We start from the raw sequence: 26,140 nt of genomic DNA on the forward strand, positions 1-26,140 counted from the left end.
CTCTCTGCTAGAGTTGCTAATCTAGGAGTAGACGAATTTGCAACTACCTGCAGGCATCTATATGCAGGAAACATATTTAGAGTAGAAAGAGAATGAGAATAAACCAAAGAAGTCATCAGAGCCAATATGGAAAGTCAGAGTGTTTAAACAACGGTGTTTGAGTCCCTGGAGCCAGCCATGCCTGAATTCCATCCCATCCCTGGACTTGCCAGTTAGATGAGTCAAACTTCAAAACCCTGACTTGCCCACTTTCTGGCTAGGTAAACTTGGAGAAGCTCTTAACTCTTCCGTATCTCTCTTACCTCATCTATAATACCTACCTCACAGGGTTATATGAGGATTAGCATAATAAATGCCTGATAAATGTTAGCAGTGACTATGAAGTACCAGTGAATTCTGTTGTTCTTTAGTCTAGTTTGAATTAGGGTCCTGTCACAAAAGAAAAGGTACTGGTGACAAAGTTTCAATTTCCTTTAAAATGTGCTTGGACTCCATCCTTCCTCTGCCTTCCCATTATCACCACCGCCATGAGATGCTTGAGCAATGTTTTTGCTGGCTTGTCTGACTACCTCCGCACTCTCCACAGTCCACCCTAGTTACCAGTGGCAGAGCTACCTTCACTAAACATCACTTTCATCATGGAACTTCCCTGCTCCAATTTTTCCCCAGACTCCTCTCCCTGGCTTCCCAGGTTCCACCTTAATTAGCCAAACTGAATCACCTCTCTTCCTAACATTCCAGTCAACCTGACATCCTACCTTTCACAAGATCATGCCTTGCTAATTCACGTCCCTCTGCCTTACCTTGAGTCATCACCCTCATCCATCCCATCTTTTTCCCTCTGGATATAATCAGCTCCAATCCTGCAAATTCCACCTCCTCTATACCTCTTCCAACCATCATGCCTTTCACTGATCTTATCCTCCTTGAGATTCTGTATCATTTTCAGTTCTGTACTACAAGCTGCAACATGCAATCACGGATAATCCTGTATTATTTCAGGTTGGTCTAACTAATCCAATTAGAAAGTGAAGTTTTTAGGTTACATTTTTGGGGGCATGTCCCCTAACCCAGTGGCAAGCACAATATAGGCATCAAAATTAATATTTTTTATAGGGCCAAATCATAACACTAACCATCCCTACTTTTTAAATTCTGTAGTTTTAAGAGAATTTTTCTTCAAATTAAGATAACTTTTACTGCAGTTACCTAATCTTGATGCAAAAACTTGATTCTGAGAGATACATAAATCTCAAATGACAAAATAAGGCAATAAGGCAATTTTAAGAGAGTTACATGCTTTTATTACATAAACATTACATTCATTGTGGGAGCTGGTCTTCAAGTTTGCTTCTTGATTTCATAGAATGTCAAATGTCTGTAGAAATTATCTAAGAATGATTTATGAAACAAACACTCTTGCATCCCCACCAAAAAAGCCTCATTGCCTACATTTTCCAGCCAGATTCCTGAGAAAAATAATAGGTTTTGTTTATTTTACAGTGTAATACATAAATTTGCTTTCAAGATATAAAAAAGGACAGGCTTCTAAAATGAGTCTCCTTTTGTTTATAAAGTTCTATAAAAATACATTAAGTATGCTAATATGTTTGTCCTTTGATGTAATATTCCAGTTTACCAGAAACAAACAAAAAACACAATAAACAAAGCTATGCAAGCCACATTAATCTTGCAGCAATATAATGTCAACATCATCATGAACACCTTGCAAAAGTAGCTCTCCTGGGTACGTAATCATCTTCCTTCTTTTTGCAGCTTTGAGAGTTCCTACCAGTGCTTCAAAGAGATTGGCACATTTGTCATCTCGGAAGAGGACCCCAAATTTCACACTTAATTTTCCATCAGCATCTAGTTTGAGAAAACACAAGGTTAGCCGGTGCAAAGTCTGTTTCTTGCCACCATGTGTGGCAGATACACATAATCTTTCATAAACATCTAACTGAAGGTTAACGAAGATTACAGTTTAACAGTCAACAGTCAAAAATTCAGTGAAACCTCTTGCCAGATTCAAAAAGTGATAGAATAAATGCAATGTATGCTACATCTCCTAGCTTCAGTATCATCTGGATAGAGAGTGGAAGAGAACTAAGAAACAGTAACAAAAAGTGAATGTGTGGGACTTCCCTGGAGGTCCAGTGGTTAAGGTTCCGTGCTTCTACTGCAGGGGACACAGGTTCAATCCCTGGTCTCCCTAGCCGGGGAACTAAGATCCAGCATGCCACACGGTATGGCAAAAAAAAAAAGTGAATGTGTTACAGCACTACAGTGGACAATTCCTCTCTGTCTAAATTTCGATTTTTTAATTGTTAGTTGTTGAATCGATAAAAATAACAAGTACAAGAGAAACCCCGGCTCAGGAGGAGTGTTTCTCTAAGTGTGTTCTGAACATGCGCAGAAGCCCCAGGGAAGGAGTGGTGACCTTAAAAATGAAGAAATCTTTATTTACCAGAATCCCTAGATTATCTAGTTTGAAGGCCAGTTTTTAATATAGATGTTAAAAGTTAAGGTAAACACTAAAAAGAAATGAGCTATCAAGTCATGAAAAACATGGAGGAACCTTAAATATGTATTACTTAGTGAAAGAAAGCGATCTGAAAAAGCTACATGCTGTATGATTCCAACTATGGGATATCCTGGAAAAGGCAAAACTATGGAAAAAGAGAAAACTAAGTAAAAAGATCAGTGGTTTTCCGTGGTTAGGATACGGGAGAGATGAACAGGCAGAGCACAGAGAATTTTTAAAGCAGTGAAGTTACTCTATGATACTATAATGATGGAGACACGTCCTTACGCATTAGTCAACCCACAGAATGTACAATACCAAGAGTGAAATGTGATGTAAACCATGGACTCTGGGTGATAATGATATGTCAATGTAGAGTCATCAACTGTAACAAAGGTACCCCTCTGGTGGGGGATGTTGATAATGGGGGAGACTACGTATGTGCGGGGGTCAGAGGGTATATGGAAAATCTCTACACCTTCCTCTCAATTTTATTGCAAATCTAAAACTGTTCTAAAAAAAAGTTTTTTTTTAAATTAAGGTAAACAAAAGGTGGATCTTTGGCTAAAAGTCAATCAACTGAAGTCTCAAAGGGTAATCTAGGACACCTTCCAACTGTTGGCTGTATCCTTTGATCTACCTGGCTGAACCCTTGACCCAGTCCCATCCTACTGCACTGCTCCAAGTTCTTCCCTCCCAAAGCTGCGCCCCCTGTCAAGTAGATGGCCATCACAGTGAGAAGGGTTCTTGAGTTCCTGCGCTCCCCTGCTAGAGCTTATAGCCTGCAGCTTAGTAAACTCCTACTGTGGGTGCAGCCCTGTGCTGGGCACTAGAGGCAGAGAGAAGGAAGTATAGAATCACTTTCTAGCTATCAAAGAAATGGCTTCCATTCCCACAAGGAAATAAACATACAGTAAAACAACAGCACAAAGCAGTACGTGATTGGATGTCAAGAACAAGATGACTGGGCTAGAATGGGAAGGGAAGACTTCATGATGGGCAGTACCTGTTCTGGACTTTAAAGGGAGTATAACACAGAGCTTTTTAAAAAAACTTGACAGTCCTCAGTTGAAATCCTGGCCATCTGCTAGTTGCTTGGCCTTGAGAACTTTTATGTAAGCTCCCTAAGCCTCAGTTTCCTCATCTGTATAAAGGGGATCTTAATACCTCCCACACTGTGAGGTTGGGGACACAGTTCTAAAGCACAAAGCACAGTGCCCAGCACATGCTAAGCACCTGATCAATGATCATTATTGGTTCAATTATTTTTTTTATGGATATAATACATTTTATTTATCCATTCATCAGTTAACATTGGTTCAATTACGAATGAGAGAAATGGGGTATGTGCCATTAGGTACAGGTGAAACAAGTAAGTGTCTAGGAGAACAGTAATTAGAGTGGCTGATTTACTCAAGTAAACCATCTAAGAGGAGAAGAAGAAGGAAATAAGTTTGTAAAGGAAAACAGAGAATGCTTGGCCTGGAAAGCAAAGATGCACCTGTTTGATTTCCCTTTTATTTTTTTTGGCCGCGCCTCGTGGCTTGCGGGATCTTAGTTCCCCGACCAGGGATTGAACCTGCGCCCTCGGCAGTGAAAGCTCAGAGTTCTAACCACTGGTCCGCAAGGAATTCCTGCACCTGTTTGATTTCTTAACTTCTAGCTGCACAACCCTCTGTTTGCAATGAGAATCTTTCACTGATTACAGGAATCAGTGCAGCTGCTGGTAACCTGGCAGGTCCTTCAAGCAATCTGAGTTGCAGTTATGAGGGTAAAAATACCCCTCACAGGGTTATTGCAAAGATTAAAAGATGGAATATAGGTAAAGTCTTTTATAGAGTGCCAGCCTATGGTAAATTCTCAATTTAGGTTAAGTTTTTAAAGGTACCAAAGGCAGAAACCTGGCTGTAATCTCAGAGTTCTCCTGCCCACTCACCCCTCAATCTGACAAATGTCCAGGTGATGCCACCTTCTTTGTATCTTCTGTTGCTCTAGCCTCTCCCCTTCATTAATTCCTTGGTTCAGGCCCAAACTGATTCTCACGTGGCTAACTGCAAGACTCCTTATCAGTTTCCCCTTCTCCATGTTTACCCCAAATACACCCTCTACATTGATGCAGAATTTAAAATGTGGAAGAAACTTTGTATGATGCAAACTTAAATTGATATTCTTCTACTCTAATCTTTCAATAGCTCCCTATCACCTTCAAACTGAAGTGAAGACCATGGCCTCACAATTAAGACTCTCCATCCTCTGGCCCTTGCACTCATCTCTCACCTGATTCCTGCCATAATGTTCCATGCACCTTGTGATACAGTCAAAATTAGCACCTTGGTGTTACCCAAGGTGACAGGAGTCACCTCCCCTGGTAACTTTGCCCATATTGAGCCATCTACCCAGCATCCTAGACCCTCTTTTTTAGCTAAATTCTTTTTTCTTCAAAAATGGACTCAAATGTCACCTTCTCTGAGAAGTCATCCATGATTCCTTCAGTCGAGCTATTAAAGCTCTTCTTATAAAATTGAGTATATATCAGTCAAAGCATTCACCATCAATTACAGTAATAATAGCTAACATTTATTGAGTAACATTGAATGCATTTATTGAACCGTTCAATGCATTTTACAATCATTAAAACTCACTTAACCATTTTGTCAAAGATAAGACACAATTGATTGCAAGACAGCACCATTACTTTATGTTCCAATTAAACTTCCAATTTAACAATAGCACACCATGTATCACAAAATACGTCCTTATTTTAGAGATTTTAAAGTGTGAGAAACAAATGTCTTCAATACTCATTGAAAGAGTAGTAGTCAGAAAAGTTTAGAAATGTGCCCAAGGTCACACAGCAAGAATACGGAAGAGCTAGGATTCATTCCCAGAGTCTGACTCCAGAGCACACACTCCTTTTTTTAAAATAAATTTATTTATTTATTTATTTTTGGCTGCATTGGGTCTTCATTGCTGCACGCGGGCTTTCTCTAGTTGCGGCGAGCGAGGGCTACTCTTCGTTGTGGTGCGCGGGCTTCTCATTGCGGTGGCTTCTCTTGTTGCGGAGCACGGGCTTTAGGCATGCAGGCTTCAGTAGTTGTGGCTCGCGGGCTCTAGAGTGCAGACTCAGTAGTTGCGGCTCACGGGCTTAGTTGCTCCGCGACATGTGGGATCTTCCCGCATCAGGGCTTGAACCCGTGTCCCCTGCATTGACAGGTGGATTCTTAACCACTGAGCCACCAGGGAAGTCCCCCAGAGCACACACTCTTAACCACTTCTCAATACACGTTTCCAGTTTATCTGTCTTCTCGATACCTAAAGAGGTCCGCAAGGGCTGAGATGGAATTTTGTTTATTTTCCCATCTCCAGCACTTGAGCACAAAGGCAGCACTCAAGAAATATTTGTTAAACAGAGGAGTTTAAATCTCCAAATAATCTTTATCCACTTAATTCTTTTCTACAGGATGAAAAATGAGAGACTTTAAAGAACTTTATTTTAAAAGAAACAGGTAAAACTAAATTCATCAATCTCCAACTTCGGCTAATACATCATATTTAGATTAGTCTAAATATGATTAATTTAAATCATAGATTAGTCAAAATTATTCCAGACACAACATAAATAACCATAACCTGTCAGTAGATAACATATCTCCATAGATGCTTTCCAACTTAAAAGTCATCTATTACCAGGAACAGGTAAGTCAAGGAGGCCTAGTGAAGTTGCAATGTTCAAAATATTTTCATCCTTGTAGAAGTTAGGATAATTACTTTGTAGTCATCTAGTTCGTAAAGCTGCTCATTTTGAAGTGCAGGTTCAGTTTGCCTTAGCAAATAATAACACTGTGCTAGGGATATAGAGGTTAGACTTTTAAATGCAATTGAATGTGACCAATAAACACTAAGCTGACATGGAGAAAGATCTAATAAGGAAATCCAACAAATCTTTGGAAATACATCTTTAATATCTTTAACAATCCAAACAATAGTACTACTCCCAAGAGTGACAGAGCTCGTCACAGAGCTCAGGAGAAACTGAGAATGTAGAAATGAGGAACACAGGTAGGGGCATCACTATCGAAAATAAGACTCACTGAGGGACTTCCCTGGTGGCACAGTGGTTAAGAATCCGCCTGCCAATTCAGGGGATATGGGTTCGATCCCTGGTCCGGAAAGATCCCACATGCCGTGGAGCAACTAAGCCCGTGGGCCACAACTACTGAGCCTGTGCTCTAGAGCCCACAAGCCACAACTACTGAGCCCACGTGCCACAACTACTGAAGCCTGAGCACCTAGAGCCCGTGCTCCGCAACAAGAGAAGCCACTGCAATGAGAAGCTCGCTCACCACAGCGAAGAGTAGCCCCCTCTCAGCGCAACTAGAGAAAGCCCGCGCCCAGCAATGAAGACCCAATGCAGCCAAAAATAAATAAACAAATAAATAAATAAATAAAAAGACTCACTGAACTTCCATTGAGTGAATATGGTGAAGTGGGTGGGAGAAAAATGGAATTAGGAAAGATTGTTCATGTGTTTGATTAGAGTGATGCAATGTGAGAACTTAGCAAGCTGAGGATGGAGAAGGAACCATGAGCCGAGGAAGGCAGACTGCCTCTGGAAGCTAGAAAAAAGGCTAGGAAACAGATTCTCTAGAGCTTCCAGAAAGGAATGCACCCTGCCAACACCTTGATTTTAGCCCAGGTGACCTTTATCAGACTCTGCTGTGGTCTGAATGGCTGTGTTCTTCCAAAATTCATATGTGGAAATCCTAACCCCACAAGGTAATGATATTAGTAGATGGGGCCTTTGGGAGGTGCCAAAGCCATGGGGGGGTGTAAGGGTGTAAAGTCATGAGTCATAAGGATTAATGTCTTATAAAAGAGGCTGCAAGATATCATCAGCCATAAAAAAAAGATGAAACCTTGCCATTTGTGACAACATGGATGCACCTTGAGGGTATTATGCTAAGTGAAGTAAGTCAGACAGAGAAAGACAAATGCCATATGATTTCACTCATATGTGGAATATAAAAAACAAACAAACAAAACCCCCCAAATAAATGAACAAACCAAACCAAACAGAAGAGCATGCTGTGTTGTATCACATGAAACTTACACAATCTTATAAACCAATGTTACCACAATGATAGATAGATAGATAGATAGATAGATAGATAGATAAAAAGGCTGCAAAGAGATCCTTAGCCTCTTTCACCATGAGAAGATACAAGAAGTCTGAGACCTGGAAGAGGACTCCAAGCTGACCATGCTGGCACCCTGATCTCGGACCTCCAACCTTCAGAACTATGAGCAATTAATTCTGCTGTTTATAAGTCACCCAGTTCAGGGTATTTTGTTATAGCAGCCCAAACAGACTGAGACAGACTCCCAACCTACATGACCACTGAGATATTAAATGTGGACAAAACTATAATTCAAAAGGATACATGCACCTCTATGATCATAGCAGCACTATTCACAATAGCCAAGACATGGAAGCAACCAAAATGTCTATCGACAGATGAATGGATAAAGAAGATGTGGAACATATATACAATGGAATACTACTTGGCCATAAAAAAGAATGAGATGCCATTTGCAGCAACCAGGATGGACCTAGAGATTATCATACTAAGTGAAGTAAGTCAGAAAGAGAAAGACAAATACCATATGATATCACTTATATGTAGAATCTAAAATATGACACAAATGAACTTATTTACAAAACAGAAACAGACTCACAGACATAGAGAACAGACTTGTGGTTACCAAGTGGGAGGGTATACGGGGGAGGAATGGATTGGGAGTTTGGGGTTAGCAGATGCAAACTATTGTATATAGAATGGGTAAACAACAAGGTCCTACTGTATAGCACAGGGAACTATTTCAATATCCTGTGATAAACCATAATGGAAAAGAATATGAAAAAGAATATATATACATATATATAACTGAATCACTTTGCTGTACAGAAGAAATTAATACAATGTTGTAAATCAACTACACTTCAATAAAATATATTTTTTTAAAAAGATATTAAATGTGTTGCTTCATGTCACAAAGTTTATAGTACTGTTACATCAGCAACAGAAAACTACAGGGGACATTTGATACTAATGGCTTAATGGAATTTTCAAGGTACCTCTTGTTATTTCAAATGATTTGTGATTCATAAGTAGACAGAGCTATAAGTAAGAAGAATCAAGCTATAATGACAAGCAACTCCTTCAAGGTACTTTTTAAAGTTGTTTTTCACTTATATGATGTAATTTTAAAACTTTGGGTTCCATTATCCCAGTTGCTGCTGAATGTATCTACTGCTCTTACAATTTTCGAAATGCTCCCCAAACTCTTGTATGTCTGGTCTGAGATGCACGAAATACTTACAGCTACAAGCATAACAGTTGCTTTCATTACAACTTAGGAAAAGGACACTAATACTACCAATTTTACATGTTACAAATTTCACAATAGCTGCTTATATGCTGCTACAGGGAAAACTAACTTTAAAAGAAAACTACCTAAAGGATGGGTTCTTTTAGTTATATACACATAAACACCTGATTAGACAAAACTCAAAAACTTGGAGAAAATAAAGACAATTTATTAAAATTTCAATCCGAGTCCCTAGTCATTTGGCAATTTGCAAAATGGTGGCAGGGTAAAGCAGAAAAAAATGAATTTTAATAGTGTGACAAATAAAAATTTGAACACGATTTAATTACAAGATTTCAATGCAGCTAGGTTACGGAAGCACAGCAATTTTCTTTCCATTCAAAGGATAATGAAATATCTCAACCATTCTTTGTATAAGAAACACAATACCCCAGTGGCTCTGTGTCTCCAGAAATCACTTCAGGGCGGAGAGCAGTTATCACCTGAGGCTGACAGAAGAGCTGCCATAACTGTGTCCTGAATCTCTAGGTGATCCTTTCATATGCCTCTAAAAGTTAGTCCTACCTGCTCTAACACAAACTCAGAAGAAATACTGTATCCATGTTATAATACTTACTTTTTGAACCCAGACGATGAATTTCCTCCACTAAGAGGTTAACTTCGTGATCCACATTCATTGCTGCCTGAGGGAGAAAAAAATACATGTGTATTACTACAGTTTCTACGTTCCATTAAACACACCTTGCAAAATTCAAGGGCCCTTTCTTTTTTTCATGTAGCATTTGTAGCTATTAATTTACTGTGGCCCTCTTCCTAAAAATACTTGCATGATGTACCCGGCCCTAGAGTACCTCCATTTCCCCAATTTTATAACTGCCCTTCTGGGCTGATCTCACTCTTCTACACAGTCTACTGGGCAGAATGAAGCCATTCTCCTTGCACCCACTATGAACTCTAAGCCCAGGCTCTGGGCACCAAAAATACAACGGTGAGTGACACAGGACCTGCCCTCAGGGAACTCACCATCCAGAAGCAGAGAGAGGCCTGGAATGAATAGCAAAGTGACAAGAAAGCACTCTTTTAGTGGTGGGTCCAAGGCATTAAGGGAACACAAAGGAGGAAGCCACAGAAGTTTTCGTCACTGGGGAGGAGTGGCCAGTAGACAGTTGGGAAAGAATGTTCTAGGCACAGGGACGAGTATATACAAAAGCACAGAAGCAAAAAACAAAACAAACCGCAGCACACTTGGGGCAGGCCCTAAGCTAGAAGCTGGTGGTACCAGGATAAACCAACACAATCCATCCCCTCCGGGAGCCTGCGGTCCAGTAAGGAAGGCGGATCCAGGTGGATCCAAGGCAATTTTAATACCATGGGGTCAGCGCAATGATGACTTCTGGGTCCCTTCCTCCAGCAGTGCCCAGTGCAACCTGACAGTAATGGAGAGCCTGTGATGAAAACCATTCATCTTTGGATAAGGAGTTCAGGACTAACAGCGGCTGTGAGAATCCCCTGGGCTCATGAGGTCCTCCACGGGCTGGGCTCTGCCCACCATTCCACCGTTCCAGCTGCCTCAAATCTACCCCCTTGAATCCAGGCTGCAGTTTCATGGGGCTTCTTTTTATTCCTCAAATGCCCCTCACTCTCACACCTCCAGCCTTCACATATCCTGTTTCTTCTTCAACCCGGACTCTGGCTATTCCTCTTTCTTGGGGCTAACTTCCATACGTCCAGTCCCAGCTGAGATATAACTTCCTGCAGGAAGCCCTCCCTGAATCCCTGGGGTAGGAGAGCTCTCCCGTGTGTGTTCCCACAGCATGTGTGCCCTCTTCATTTCACTTGATTGGAATGACCAGCTTCTCAGTTTTTATCACTAGACAGTGAGCTCCTCTATGCGGGGATCTGACTGTCATGCTCACTGCTGGACCACGTCTGGCACCAACAGCAGGAGTTCAATAAATAACTGGTTTGCAGACTGGAAAATGAGCAAAGACATGAGAAGGGATGGAACCACACCTGTGGGTGTTGTCACCATGGAGCTGCTGATTTATATAAGGAACAGAGAGGAGCTCTGAGAGGGAGGAAGTGCACTCCGACAGAAAAGGTAAAGGGGCGTGGCGAACACCTACAGAAAGTGGGAGGAGACAAACACAGCAAGAAATAGGAAGGTGCAGGTAGAGCTGGAGGAGAGAAACCCAACCTTGTTGGATTATAGAAGTAAAGGAAGAAGAATGAGTTTCTATAGGAAGGCAGTAATTTACAGTGAAAACAGCAACATGAGGGTTGGAAAGCATGAGCAGCTGGTCAAAAGAGGAATCAATTCAGTCTGTTTGCAAATCGTAAGTTTTCCAAATCAAATAAAAGAGTGGGATTGTCTGAATGGTTTACGCTGGGGTGATGATTTGGAAGAAACAACTTTATTCAGACAGATTGTAACTAATGCTCGGTAGCTTTGAAAAAACAAGAATGACATCTATGTTTAAATGATATTGATCGAGACCCCAGATTTTCTATCAGCTAATAATAAAAGCACAACTACACATCTACACTGCTACACTTTCGTGTAAATCTTATAATTTAAGAAGCCTACATTGCAATAAAATGCAACCTTAGGTTAATGCATCTACATAAAACCAAATATCAAAAATTATAGTGTCCAAATGTGGGAACTTTGTGTTGGTGAAATTATAACATTATATTCAATTCAAGATAGTTTAAGAGAGACACTAAAAAGCTAAAACATACACAGAGGACACAACTGAAAGACATGCCATGAGAATAATGGTAAGAAAAAAACCTGTTAGTGTCAGTGTGGTGGACAGCTGTTATATTTCCCTGCTCAGCACACATTCCGCCTTCTGGCACCAGCAGTCTAATGTTTGTTTGGGTAGAGCCTTTCCTTCCTTACTCTAAACCCATGTATCTTGGGTAGAGCCTCACCCTGGACTCCAGGAGTGGTTCAAAGTCAGAATAATTGGTTTGGGACATAGGATAGGTGATCCCATCCTGAACAATGGGTTCAGCCCATGAATTTTGCCAGAACTACTAGTAAAAAGACACTTTCCTACTGGGTTTTAAGGTATAAGTTCACAGCCCTTATATAAATGGCTACCATGTGAAAAGAGCCTGCCAGGAATAAAGCTGACACAAAGAAAAATCCAGCCACATAACAGTGATTGAGTCTGTATATGACCTTGGACTTTCCAGTTACATGAACCAATCTTTCCTGGTTTGGCTTGTGCTGGTTTGCTTAAGTTTCTGTCACTTGCACTCTAAAGAATCTTGACTTTTAAAGTTAGCCTAGAGAAGACCTGCTTCTATTTTTTAAAAATTAAAGCTCCTTTTATTGGGGCTTCCCTGGTGGCGCAGTGGTTAGGAGTCTGGCTGCCAATGCAGGGAACACGGGTTCGAGCCCTCATCCGGGAGGATTCCACATGCCGCGGAGCACCTGGGCCCGTGCGCCACAACTGCTGAAGCCCGTGCGCCTGGAGCCTGTGCTCCGCAACAGGAGAAGCCACCGCAGTGAGAAGCCCTCGGCAACTAGAGAAAGCCTGTGCACAGCCACGGAAGACCCAACGCAGCCAAAAAATAAATAAATAAAACAAATCTATTAAAAAAAAAAAAAAAGTAAAGCTCCTTTTATGTACTTATGTGAATAGTCTTATTTTGTGTTGCTCTATTGGGTAGGATGCATAGATGGAACAGAAAGGCAGATTTGAAAGCCATATGAGACAAAATTTCTCTAACAATCAAAACAGTCTAACAGTGAATAAAGTTTGCAGTAGTAGTATGGATCTGTGAGGGTTGATGAAGAAATCAGCCCACACTGGACAAAATAGAAAGGGAAATGTCCAAGGGGATTACAGTCCTTTCCAATTCTCAGATGCTTTGATTTCCTCCCACCCTGAATATTTATCTCTTTAACATCGTTTTCCACTCCTTCCACTCCCCACCAGCCACACACTTCAGACCTAATTCTCCTAAAATAATGAGACTCAAAGAGAAAATCCCGCCCTTAAGTAGTGTGAATTCCTGGATCACATTAAGCAGATAGATGTATGTTCATCCAATTTTAAGACAGGAAGGCAACCAGAATTTCTTTGTAATTAATTACACCTGAGGCTCCTTATCTGCATTAATTCATGTAAACCTAAGAACCTTACGAAGTAATATTATTTATCCCCATTTTATGGATGATGAAACTGACTCCGAGGGGCTTTTCCCACAATTAAATGCCGTTTCTACTGCATCATTCTGGCTCTTCTCCCTTTTTTTTAATTTTTTTTTTTTTGCTGGTTATTATGCCAACTGCACTAAATATAACAGTGGGTTGTATTTGTGTGAAATATTACATGCTGAGTACTTACTAAGGCAGACACTTACAAAGTAAGAAAGGTTCCCTGCACTGACCCTTCCAAGTAGGAAAATAACAGGCTTAGAAACTATTGCTAGCATACATAATTTGGCATGGTTTACGTCTTTATTTGATTATTTAATGAGGACAAAGGAGTAAAAAATACTCTGCTGCACAATCCTTGGAAGGCCCATGACATTTTATAAGGACAGAAGCCTGGGACTGGTGTTAAGCTGCAAGATCAAGAACAATGAGAGGCATGGGCAGAGCAAGTCTAAGGGAAAGAAAGAGCCCCTCAGTGGGAGGCTCAGGGGAAGGCGATGGCAGATGCTAGTCGGGCCCTCTAATTGAGACAGAATCCAATTAGGCACTGTGCGTGGGAATCACAAAGAAAGCGGAATGTGGGAGCACTGGGCCATCTGGGCCATAGGCTGAAATGCTCCACCATCAATATGCGCTTAAGAATATATTTAAGGACTCTCATAGCTTTTTCCGTTGGGTGGTTGGTTCCTTTTTTGTTTTGCTTTGTTGGTTTTTTGTTTTTTTTTTTTTAAGTTTGGAGGCAATACCTAGACATTTTCTAATGTCAGGGAATAAGCCTACTGGGGTGGGGACATCTTGGAATCAGGCGCCACCTCTCCACACTGGGGCTGGCCACCGTTTCCCAGCCCTCCTTCTCAATCCCTGACGAGCAGCTGGTGCCGGTCAAAGAATGACTGGGTTCCTTCCTGCCCCTCGCAGGCGCTCACACACTCCATATTTGGTCATCCCTGCACCAAGTTTGGGAGCTGGCCCGGAAGGGGTCCCAAAACCCTGTCCCCAGCGGGCCATCACACGGTCACCACCGGTACCAGTGCAGAGCTGGGGAGCGCGGGGTTCGGCCCCCTGCTCCGGGGCGCACGGCTGGCTCCCGGGCGACCTCCCCAGGAAGAACCGCATTCCGGAAGCCTTTGTCTCCGAGAGTCTCGCGCCAGCGCCGCCTGCCCGCGCTCCGCGGCTGTCGGTGCGCCCCGGCGCGCCCCGAGGGCGAGCGCCCAAACCGAGCGACGCAAACGGACCCAGCCCGGGGCTCCCCGAGTCGCTGGTGTCCCCTCACTACCACCCACGCCGCACACAGAATCGGGAGCGTACAGATCCGCACCCGCCGCCGGCGCCGCAGAGTCCACTGCCCTGAAGCCACCAGATTCCTCGGGGGAGCCTGTCCCCTCACTCCCAGCCCGTCCCCGCTCAGCTCTGCGGAACTGGCTCCCCAAGCGCAAAGCGGACATGTTGCTCCGCGGTAAAAATCTTTAAACGCTGCGGGTCTCCCTGCCCTGTCCGCCCCCGGTCGGCAAAATGTCACGTGAGCCGAGGGCGGAAGTCCGTTGGAGAGTTGGGGGGCGCAGGGGCGCGCCCACCCGGTCCCCCGCACCCGCTCAGCCCAAGGTCAGTTATACCCTCCAGGCGTCTTCGCCCCCTCCCGGTCCCGGCTCTCCACCCGCAGCCCACGATCCCCCCGGCTGCTTGGCCTCCACCGGCTACCCCCGTCCATCCTTCATACCTACCTGGCCACATCTTCCCAGGGCAATCACTCACCTCTCCGCCTCCTTTTCTTTTCCGAGAAAACTGGGGCTGCGTCGGCGCGGGCTGGTTATCTTCTTCAACACACTGGGGAGGAAGAGGCTGAGGAAGGAAGTGACTGAGGCAGAAAAGAAAGGCTGGTGTGCAGGAGGAGGACGGCTAGCGGGGGGAGGGGGGTGAGAGTTTCGGTGCTCAGGAATGCGGCCGCCCACACTCCCAGGGACAAGCCTATGAGGAGGAAACTCAGGAGAGGAGATGCCCGAGACGGGGGCAGACTCCAGACAGGTGGCGGAGCGCTGGAGGCTTCTAGGAAAACGCGCCCACAGCTTCGATTACCGCCGCCTTTCCCCACGCGCCGCTCGGAGCCAGGGATCTTCAAACCCAGCATCTGATCCTGGACGTTGACTTCCTGCCAGGATCTCTCTCTTAACTTAGGAAGCAAAGCGTCCCCAACGTGCTGAATGCTGAGGTCTCCTAGGAGGAACGTAAGCCAGGAGCAGGAGCCTTCAGAAAGCTACAGACGTGACAACAGGATGGTCAGTTTTGCAAAAGAAAATTCATGTTTGAAAACCAATTTGTTCTACTGCGAAGAAACTTTACTTGGACAAAGCTAATTCTTGGTCCCGGTCAATATAGATTTCTTCCCCTCTTTATTATTTCCTACATGTAACCGCATAATTAAATCATTTTATTCATGCATCCTTTATTTTAGTAACTCTTGTTTTAATCAGTGTGTGTTTGTGTATGTGTGTGACATGTTTGCTGTACCTGGCGTCCCTTCAAAAAGGAAACCGAGACCCTGCTGAGAGAACTCACCCAAACTATTCCTAGGACAAAGGTTGCACAAATAACTGCCCCCAAATTTCTCCCCCCCGCCCCGCCCCGCCGTAGCTGATTGGATTAAGCGTAGTCATGTGACCCAAGAGACACAGTCCATAAACTGGCCATCACCCTAAGAGGTGACCTGGAACAAACAGTCCTCACCAAACCGGGACTCGGATCATTAGATAAGCCAATCAGATTCTCCCTTGGAAATGGAAAGGGGAGAATACAGAGAATGAGCTATCTGACAGGAAGGCTGAAGCTGAGAGGGCTTGAAGCAGAAGTAGAGAAAATGGGCCGCCACAAAGCAAACAAACACTGGAGTAAGCAAAAACCAAAGATGAAGTAGAAGGTGGATGGGGGTGGAAGTGGTAGAAGTGCCTCTATGGGAAGCTGACACCCAGTGGTATATTAAGAACAACAAAGACCTGCTCCCCAGGAAGATATGAGTATCCAGGTCCTTAGGGCTGCACTGGACACCGCCACTTCCCAAAGAGCGTTCTAGTTACCCTTTCACAATAAACACCTATGACTTTGGGTGTGACTTCAAATGAGTCTCTGTTCCCTACCACCAAAAGATTACTCTTCAACAAAGGTCTGATTCGTCAAGGTTTCTCATGTTACATGAAGTTTAAGGTGATCCCACCATCCGTCTGAGGACTAATTTTTTCTCACTAAAAGAAAGCTGAGAGGTAGTATTTTATATCTTTCAAAGTCTACATAATGCAAAAAGTATAATTCAAGAAACGATCATATTTAGCAATTCTCTAAGTAGGACCTGGCTACTTTGGCTTGTGGCAGTGACCACAATTCTTCATTCGGAGAATATCCAGTGAAATGAATAATCAATCTGTAGTTGTGCCACTTCTTTATAACTAGGTAGTGTTTCACAGTACTTTGCCAATGGGGAGAAAACAAAAGAGAGAGAGAGAGAGAGGGAGAAATCGATTACTTTTAGCAAGTAAAAGTCCCTGTTACTATAAAAATGGATTCACTCTTTTAAAATACTTTGTTTATACATGTTGCACTAAGCATAACATAAACTTCATGTAATCTACAAAGAATTACAATTCAAGAAATTTGTTTTGAGTGAAAGAAATATCAAAATCTCGCCAAGTAATATTTTTCATACCTAATTCCTACTCTTTCAGTTTCCATGCAGATTTTTGCCATTATCTTTTCTTGTTCTTTTACAAAAAATATCATCATGTAGCTAAGCAATGTGGAATTTTAACCTAAAAAACAGAAAATTAAGTTTAACAGTTAAGAAGTACTTATTAACTATCAAGCATGTACTGGCAATGTGCCAAAACTGGAGGGTACAAAGTAGCCTAAAGCATGATCTTTGTCAAAAAGAACTTTCAGCGATGTACATATAAAATTTTAATTTGTCAAAAAGAACTTTCAGCGATGTACATATAAAATTTTAAGACAATCCTTATCCATTTATTTAATTACATAGTATAGACCAGCATTGTTTGATAGAAATATAATTGGGAGCCACTTCTGTAATTTAAAATTTTCTAGGAGCCACATTTAAAAAAGAAACATGTGAAATTAATTTTAATAATATACTTTTATATAATGTTTTCTTTAACCCAGTATATCTAAAATACTACCATTACAACTTGTAGTGAATATTTTTAAATTATTAATGAGATATTATAAACTTTGTTTTGTACTAAGTCTTCAAAGTTATTGTGTATTTTACTCTTAGAGTGCATGTCAGATGCTCAATAACTTTATATGGTTAATGACTGCTGTATTGGTTGGTGTAGTTACAGATAATTCCAGAATAAAGCATGACATATAGGCTGATAAATTTACTTAAGAAATTACATGTTCCTGGAATGAGGAAAATAATAACACTATATTGAAAGGTTCATTTTTAAAAATATAATTGTCTCTCTTGTAATGAATAGAAAAACATCTTTGTGAGGGATCTTCAGGACAGCAATTCTATCCTGAGTATATACCAATAGAAGAGGTACCTAGATCCACCAAGAGACATGTACAAAATATTCACTGAGTATTCATGGCAGCACTACTTATAATATTTCTAAACTAGAGCCACCCAGATGCCCCGTAACATGAGAATGGATTAATAAATTGTAGCATATTCAAAAAATGGAAATTATCCACCAAGGAGAAGGAACAACCAACAACTACATGGAAGGGTATGGTTGAATCTCACAAATACAGTGTGGAGTGAAATAGCCAATTATTCATTTTACATAAAGGTTTAAAAGCAGGCAAAACTAATCAGTGGTGTTAGAAGTTAGGACAGTGGTTATCCTTGTTGGGTGGTGGGGGATAGTAATAGAGATGGAGCATGAGGGGGGCCTTATGGGGTGCTGACAATATTCTGCTTCTTGATCCGTCTACTGGTTACACGCGTGTTTTACTTTGACTCTTCAACAAGCTGGCCAATTAAGATAAATTTTTTCTTCCTGTGGCTATGTTCTATTTAATAACATTTTCTTAAAAATAAAGAATAGGGCTTCCCTGGTGGCGCAGTGGTTGAGAATCTGCCTGCCAATTCAGGGGACACGGGTTCGAGCCCTGGTCTAGGAAGATCCCACATGCCGCCGGAGCGACTAAGCCCGTGAGCCACAACTACTGAGCCTGCGCGTCGGGAGCTTGTGCTCCGCAACGGGAGAGGCCGCGACGGTGAGAGGCCCACGCACCGCGATGAAGAGTGGCCCCCGCTCGCCGCAACTGGAGAAAGCCCTCGCACAGAAACGAAGACCCAACACAGCCAAAACTAAATATAAATAAATAAAAAGAAAGAAAGAAAGAATAGAGGATCTTGACCAAACAAGGCTTATTCCAGGAATGTAAGGATTATTCAACAATATTAGGAAATTTTATAATTCCCTATGGCCAATAGTCTCTAATTTTTATCTTATTCTTTAAATGAGGTTTATCATTTGGATCTATCATTCTAGTTCAGACTGTCATCACCTTGTGCTCATGTTAATGTTGGTTATTATGGTAATCATAATGATTATTGCATATCTTGGGCACTAATTTTGGATCCAAGTATAGTACTGTTTGAGTGCTTTGGGTGATATAAAGAAGTAAAAGTAAAATCTGTGCCCTCGAGAAATAATGGAAAAAGAATTATATACCATGAGTAAGTGAGATTTATTTGAGGAATGCAAAGTTGGTTCAACAAATGGAAAGTAATCAGTGTAATACACTATATTAACATAATAAAGGGAAAAATCCATATCATCATCTCAACAGATGCAGAAAAAGCATTTGACAAAATCCAATACCCTGTCATGATTAAAGACACTCAACAAATTAGGAATAGAAGGGATTTTCCCCAACGTAACAACAAGCACATACAAAAAACTCATAGCTAACACCACACTCAATGATGAAAGACTGAAAGCATTCCCCCTAAGATCAGGAACAAGACAAGGATGTCTGCTAAGGAATACACCAAAAAAGCTAACAGAATCAATAAGCCAGTTCAGCGAGGTTGCAGGATATAATATCAATATACAAAAATCAGTTATATTTCTATTTTTTCTATATACTAGCAATGAACAATCTGAAATTGAAACTAAGAAACTGATTCTATTTACAACAAGATCAAAAGAATAAAATACTTTGGAATAAGTTTAACTAAAGAGGTGCATACACTTGTACAAAATAGTATTGAAAGAAAAAAAAATTTAAACCCAAATAAATGGAAAGGCATCCCACATTCATAGATTGGAAGGCTTAATATTGTGTAGATGGCAATACTCCACAAAATCATCGACAGATTCAACGCAGTACCTATCAAATTTCTAACATCGTTTTTGAAGAAATTGACAAACTGATCCTAAAATTCATATGGAAATGAAAGGGATTCAGAATAACCAACATAATCTTGAAAAAGAGAATAAAGTTGGAGTATTCATATTCCCTGATTTCAAAGCTTACTACAAAGCTACAGTAAATGGTACTAGCATAAGGATAGACATATAGAAAATGGAATAGAATTGACAGTCCAGTAATAAACCCACTCACCTATGGTCAATTGATTTTTGACAAGAAAGCCAAAGCCATTCAATGGGGAGAGAATGGTTTTTTGTCTGTTTGTTTTTGTTTTTGTTTTTTGGCCATGCTGTGCAGCGTGTGGGATCTTAGTTCCCCGACCAGGGATCAAACCCATGTTCCCTATAGTGGAAGCTTGGAGTCTCAACCACTGGACCGCCAAGGAAGTCCCAGGAATGATGTTTTTAACAAATGGTGCTGGGACACTGGTTAACCACAGGAAAATAGATCATTGGATCCCTATCTCACATCATACACGAAAACTTAAAATGGATCAAAGACCTAAATGTAAGAGCAGAAACTATAAAACTCTTAGAAGAAGACATAGGTGTAAATCTTTATCATCTTGGACTAAGTAACATTTTCTTAGATGTGACACCAAAAGCACAAGCAATCAAAGAAAAAATAAACTGGGTTTCACCAAAATTAAAATGTCAGTGCTTTAAAGGACACCATCCAGAAAGTGAAAAGCAACCCACAGAACGGAAGAAAATTTTTGCAAATCATGTCTGACAAAGATCTCATGTCCAGAAAATGTAAAGAACTCTTACAACTCAACTATGAAAAGACTAATAATCTAATTTAAAACTGAGCAAAGAATTTGAATAGATATTTCTCTAAAGGAGATATACAAATGACCAATAAGCACATGAAAAGGTGCTCCACATCATTTGTCACCAGGGAAATGCAAATCAAAAATACAGTAAAATACCACTTCACGCCCAGTAGGATGGCTATAACTTAAAAAAAAGGAAAATAACAAGTGTTAGTGAGGATGCAGGGAAAACAACCCTCAGACAATGCTGGTGGGAGTGTAAAATGAATGGTGCATCCTTTGCGGAAAACAGTTTAGCAGTTCTTCAAAAAATTAAAAATATATTTTAAATTCTTTGACTCAGCATTCTACTCCTAGTTCTATAGCCAGGAGTTGTATGTCCGGAGCAGACAAATCCACAGTAAAAAGCAAATGGATTATTGGTGGCTAGATACTAGGGAGAGGAAGGAAAGAGGGCTAATGAGCATGGTGTTCCTTTTTAGCGATGAAAAATACTCTGGAATTAGAGAGTGAAGAAGATCACACAATCATGTGAATACACTAAAAACCTCTGAATTGTACACTTTAAAATGGCAAATTTAATGGTATGTGAATTATATTTCAATTAAAACATTTTTTGAAAAAGAAACAATGGAAAGACAAGACTAATAAACAATTAATAATTTTAAAACAAACCAGGGAATTCCCTGGCGAGCCAGTGGTTAGGACTCCATGCTTCCATTGCAGGGGGTACAGGTTCAATCCCTGGTCGGGGAACTAAGATCCTGCAAGCTGCAAGGCACAGCCAAAAAACAAAACAAAACAAAACAAAAAAGAGAACAAATGAAGATGCTTTGGCTGAAAAAAACCTGTTGCACAAAAGGGTTGATAGACTGCCCTGGGAAGATGCTGCCTTTTCCCATTGCTCATTTATTCATTCATTCATTCATTCAACAAATATTTATTGAAAACCGTAATGGGCTAAGATTTACATGTCTTTTTCTCAAAGAGCGGTCAAAGAGAACAAACTTCCCATGTGAAAGAGAACCATTCTTTGTCAACTGAAGAACAGGACTTTTCTAAATTGGTTTATTAGACAATATATATCACCATTATTTCCAGGACTTACATTAAGATATTTTTCTTATTTTATTTTTTTCTCTTTTTTTCCCCTTCCTCCATATCTTTCTTTCTTTCTTTTTTCTCTTCTCTTCTCTAACATGCAAATTAGAAACGATGGAGTTCAACAAAGCTCAAGTAGTATGTCCATCACTCATCTGAAGTGATTTATTCCCTCTTTCCCTCCTCCGCCCCCCTTTTCCTCCCCTCTCCCACCTTCACTACAGAGTTTCTAGTCTCCACCCCAACATAACTTCGGGTCGCACAAGGCTTTGAGAGTCCAAGGCACAGGCTCTAGCGCCAACCCTACTTGCTCAGCTCACCACTACCAAATGGATGCAGGCTTTCAGTATGTCGATTCCAGATTCTTGAAAGAGAAAATCCAATTGGGCCAGTTTGGATTGATTATTATTCCAGAGTTAAATCTGCTGTGTCCAATACATAGGGTTGCCCTTTCTCTACAAAGGATGTGTGGGAGATGAATCACCCCATAATATGTCTACCATAGACAATAGCAACTCTATAGTACAATAAAAATAAAGCCTTGTACAGTAAGTAACTACTAAACCCCTACAGATATTTTCATTTTCATTTAAATTAATTGAAATGAAATAGCGTTAAAACTTCAGATCCTTAGTCAAGGTAGGCTCAATTCAAATGCTCAGTTGCTACAAGTGGTTAATGGCTACTGTATTGGACAACACAGAATATTTCTATTTCCTCAGAAAGTTCTCTTGGACAGAGCTGTTAGAGGTGGCTAAAAAAAATCAACAAAATCTGGAAAATTATTAAGAACCTTAATAAGATAACTACTATTTAGTTTTTGCATTTCTTCCCCCACTCCCAACCCACCAACCAAAAGAATTTACAAATCACCTCTGTTCTAGGCCCCCTACTTTTCTGGCAAGCAATCTAAATTCTTACCCAAACGAGGGGCTAAATGCTACACTCAAAGAGCAGCTAGGCAGGCAGCTGTGATGATCACGGGGGAGACAGGTATCAAAGTGGGCACTAAGAAATACAATTTCTAGTCCAAATATCCAAACTGTTGTCCGGGGGTGACAGAAGGCCTGGAGTGGAAGGGGTTAATGCCACAGAGCATGACAGTTCGAGTTAATCAGGCTACACATCAGAATCACCTGCTAACCTCTAAGACACAGTGCCCAGGACCCACCAAAACCAATTAAATCATAATCTCTGGGACATCTGTGTTTTAAGGTCCCAAAGTAATTCTAATGCTCAGTCGAGGTTAAGAACCACTGGTTCGGGCAAGCTTTGAAGCCAGCTGCCAGGGAAAGCTTGGGGCAGCACTTGCTCCAAGGAATTCCAAGGGACTTCGGCTGCTTTTCAGCTACAATAGTTCATTGATGTCTTCTTAGTCCATCCCACAGCGTATAAAGGGTCTGCTCTGGTCTCTGCCCAGGCTCCCTCACTCATGGTGTCTCTGGTAGGGACACTTTCCCAAGATGAGCAGAGGACAATCTGATCCCTAGGGCAAGGTAGGGACCCAGCAACATTATCAGATTTGAGGAGTGCTTAGGAAAGTCTATTTTCCCCCAAATAGCTCCTCTACCATCATAATTTATGCCTGAAATATCAATCCATATAGATTGCTTTAAAACAGACATTGCAAATTCAAATGCTTTTAGAGACAGGCAAATAATAAATGACAGCTGTAGGAATGTTTACCCAATGTTGCTCTTACCATTTTTCAAGAGATGACAGAAACCTGGATTTGTAAATATATATATATATCTATCTCCCATTTTTTAAAAAAATGAAGCAATTCATTGAAATGCTTTTAACACACTGTCCAGGCAAAATGAAACTTGTCTGCAGGATGGAAAAGTCCCTTTCCAAAATACAAATGTCCCTAGAAGTAGCCAACAGAGGATTTCCTTTTTCTCAGGTCTCTGTAGGAGCATTTGTCTCTTTCTACAATCCTGATACATCCTCTGCTTTATTCACAATTCTTTCCCTCAATCCTGCTGCTTGCTGAGCTTCTGTTTTCTCTTTTTCTCGACATATTTCTTCAAGGAACACTTTAAATTTGCTGCTTCTAGCCCTCACCACCCGCTGTGTATTTCACGACTTATAATATGGCTTTTGCCTTCACCTTTTTGCTAAAAGTATCCTCTCTAGTCTAAGGTCACTAATGACTCACGATTGGCAGACACATTTACCTGTCCCCAGTTCTCGCTGTCCTGCAGCTCTCCATAGCACTTGGCATTGTCACCCATCCCCTTAGTCGTGATCATTACACAGTAAGGGAGAGCAAGTGGCTCTAGGCTGCTGGAGATCCGAAAGAAGTGGGATCCTCAGAGTGGATTTGAGGGTGCAAACAGGAGGCAGGGGAATGCAGGCAATAGGGTCAACTACAGTCTCTTGGGAGGAAAGTGATATTCTAAGGCTGACTTCAAAAGAAGCATGTCTAAAGCAGTTCAGAGTTGGAGTTCTGATCTGGAAGTTTCAGGTCCAAGAGAGAAGATATAAGGCTGTATGCCTAGCACAGAAAACACTAAATAACCGTTTACAGAACAGAAGTGATCTTCACCACATCCCCTCACTATAGCCTGGACCCGATGCAGAAACAGAAGCCGATCTTGCCACTGGGTCCAAGACTGGGGATGGAGGGGAGGAATTACAGCCAGAAGCCAGGGCTCAGGCAGAGGAAATCAGGGGTCAGACCCCCCAACGTGCATACCCTAAAGCTCTCGGCAGAATGTTGGTGAATACTGCCATGCTGATGGGCACCTTCCCCTGCGGAGGGGACCCTGGGAGAAGCTGGAGTCAGACAGCCTCAAGTTCCTTTAATCAGCTGTGGGAGAGGAGTGGGACGACAAGAAAACACTCGCATGTGTGCACAGAAAGGTTGGGAAGGGACAGAGCAGTTCACCAACTCAGACCCTTTCCTGTATCAAGGATGCTCGAGGCTTCTCCCATTGCCATTTCTTCCTTCTCTAAATCCTTTTCCTCTCCTGAGACTCTAAACAAAGGAAGAGTTCCCAGCTTGAAACTTGCCACTTTCCCTCTGGTCCATCCTGCCAATGCTTCTCTATACAGAGTTCTCAGATCCCTGAACCCACCCTAGCCTCCCTGGGTCAGAATCTTTAAGGCAGAGAGCTTGTTAGAAATGCAGAATCACAGACTCGCTGAAACAGAGTTGGCATTACATTCAAGTCTGAGATGCACTGCTCTGGGCTAACCTTCACCTCACTGTCAGGTTAATTTTCTGAGTACAGCTTTAATCATGTCACACCTGTTAAAAAAGAAACAACAGGCCCCAAATGGAGTCACCTGTGCTAAGCCCCACATCAGCAAACCAAGGCTTAATACTTAACCTAATTGCAGTTACAACCTCTCCCAGGAATGTAGTCTTAACTGGTCAGTATGGAATTTTCTGGTCAGCTCCAATGAGGTAATCTGCCTCCTTCCATCCCCCATAGGTAGGTTACCTAAGCCTGAAACAATCCACGCTTTTCCCCCTTCTGCCTATAAAAGCCTTCCATTTTGTACAACTCCGTGGAGCTCCTTTCTACTTGCTAGATGGGACGATACCTGATTCATGAATCATTCAATAAATCATTCAGTGAAACCAATTAGATCTTTAAAATTTACTCAGTTGAATTTTGTTTTTTTTCACACACCCTTACTCAAAATCTTCAGGGTTTCCTCATGGTCCATTAAATAAAGTATATACTTTTTACCATGCCTTTTAAAACCTTCTACAACCCCTACTACCTTCCAGATTCCTGACCCCCCAAAACCATCTGTAAAAACCATGAGTCAGTCAAATTGAACTCCATCTTCTTCCTTCACCTGGTCCAGAGTATGGGGAAGAGGTGGAGATCAGTTTTGTTCTGTAAAAGTTTAGTTAGCACTTTCTGTGTGCTCGGCATACAACCTGTACCTTCTTTCTCCTGGGCCTGAAATCACAAAATCCCCACTTTCTTTTTTTTTTTTTAATTTTATTTAATTTACTTTTTATATAGCAGGTTTTTATTAGTTATCTATTTTATACATATTAATGTATATATGTCAATCCCAATCTCCCAATTCATCTCACCACCACCCGACCCCCTGCCAATTTCCTCCCTTAGTGTCCATACTTTTGTTCTCTACATCTGTGTCTCTATTTCTGCCCTGCAAACTGGTTCATCTGTACCAACCAAATCCCCACTTTCTTGCCTTTGCCTTTTTTTCCTCTGCCTGGTGAGTCCTTCTTTCCCGCCACGTCTTTGCCTACTGAAATCCAAGGCCAAAGCCGACTGCCGGCTCTTTCACCAAGCCCCACGTGTTACCTACAAGGCAGAGGTTACCCAGGCACCCAGTGTGGCTCCAGTCCTGTCTGTGTATGTCCTTAGGAAAGGTATTAACCTCTACAAGTCTCAGTTTTCTAATCTAAAAATTAGTGATCCTAAAACCTACTGGCAGGGTTGTTGTAATGAGTAAATAAAATTGGGTCTCTTTTTTTTTAAAATAAATTTATTTTATTTATTTATTTTTGGCTGCATTAGGTCTTCATTGCTGTGCGCGGGCTCTCTCTAGGTGTGGCGAGGGGGGGCTACTCTTCCTTGCAGTGCGCGGGCTTCTCATTGCAGTGGCTTCTCTTGTTGCGGAGCACGGGCTCTAGGTATGCGGGCTTCAGTAGTTGTAGCACGCGGACTCCGTAGTTGTGGCTCAAGGGCTCTAGAGTGCAGGCTCAGTAGTTGTGGCATACGGGCTTAGTTGCTCCGTGGCATGTGGGATCTTCCCGGACCATGGCTCGAACCCGTGTTCCCTGCAT

At 41.7% G+C, this 26,140-nt stretch overlaps 1 protein-coding gene across 1 annotated transcript; it reads right to left on the bottom strand.

Moving 5' to 3' along the window:
• Positions 1 to 1,281: 1,281 nt before the first annotated feature.
• ABRACL (ABRA C-terminal like) lies at positions 1,282 to 15,202 on the bottom strand. The gene is made up of 3 exons (XM_068551535.1): positions 14,841 to 15,202; positions 9,531 to 9,597; positions 1,282 to 1,869 (listed from the first exon to the last, which is right to left on the bottom strand). Exons 2-3 carry the CDS (start codon positions 9,589 to 9,591, stop codon positions 1,685 to 1,687), a joined length of 246 nt encoding a protein of 81 aa, XP_068407636.1. The 5' UTR covers positions 9,592 to 9,597; positions 14,841 to 15,202; the 3' UTR covers positions 1,282 to 1,684.
• Between the last annotated feature and the right edge of the window lie 10,938 nt (positions 15,203 to 26,140).

Source organism: Eschrichtius robustus, chromosome 9, assembly GCF_028021215.1.
Source record: "Eschrichtius robustus isolate mEscRob2 chromosome 9, mEscRob2.pri, whole genome shotgun sequence".
NCBI lineage: Eukaryota > Metazoa > Chordata > Mammalia > Artiodactyla > Eschrichtiidae > Eschrichtius > Eschrichtius robustus.

What these genes read in the sequence shown, in the direction of transcription:
- ABRACL (XM_068551535.1), bottom strand. Translation starts at nt 9,591, where the DNA reads ATGAATGTGGATCACGAAGTTAACCTCTTAGTGGAGGAAATTCATCGT. An exon ending in TCATCGTCTGGGTTCAAAAA is followed by an intron (nt 1,870 to 9,530) that starts GTAAGTATTATA and finishes TTCTCAAACTAG; the next exon opens with ATGCTGATGGAAAATTAAGT.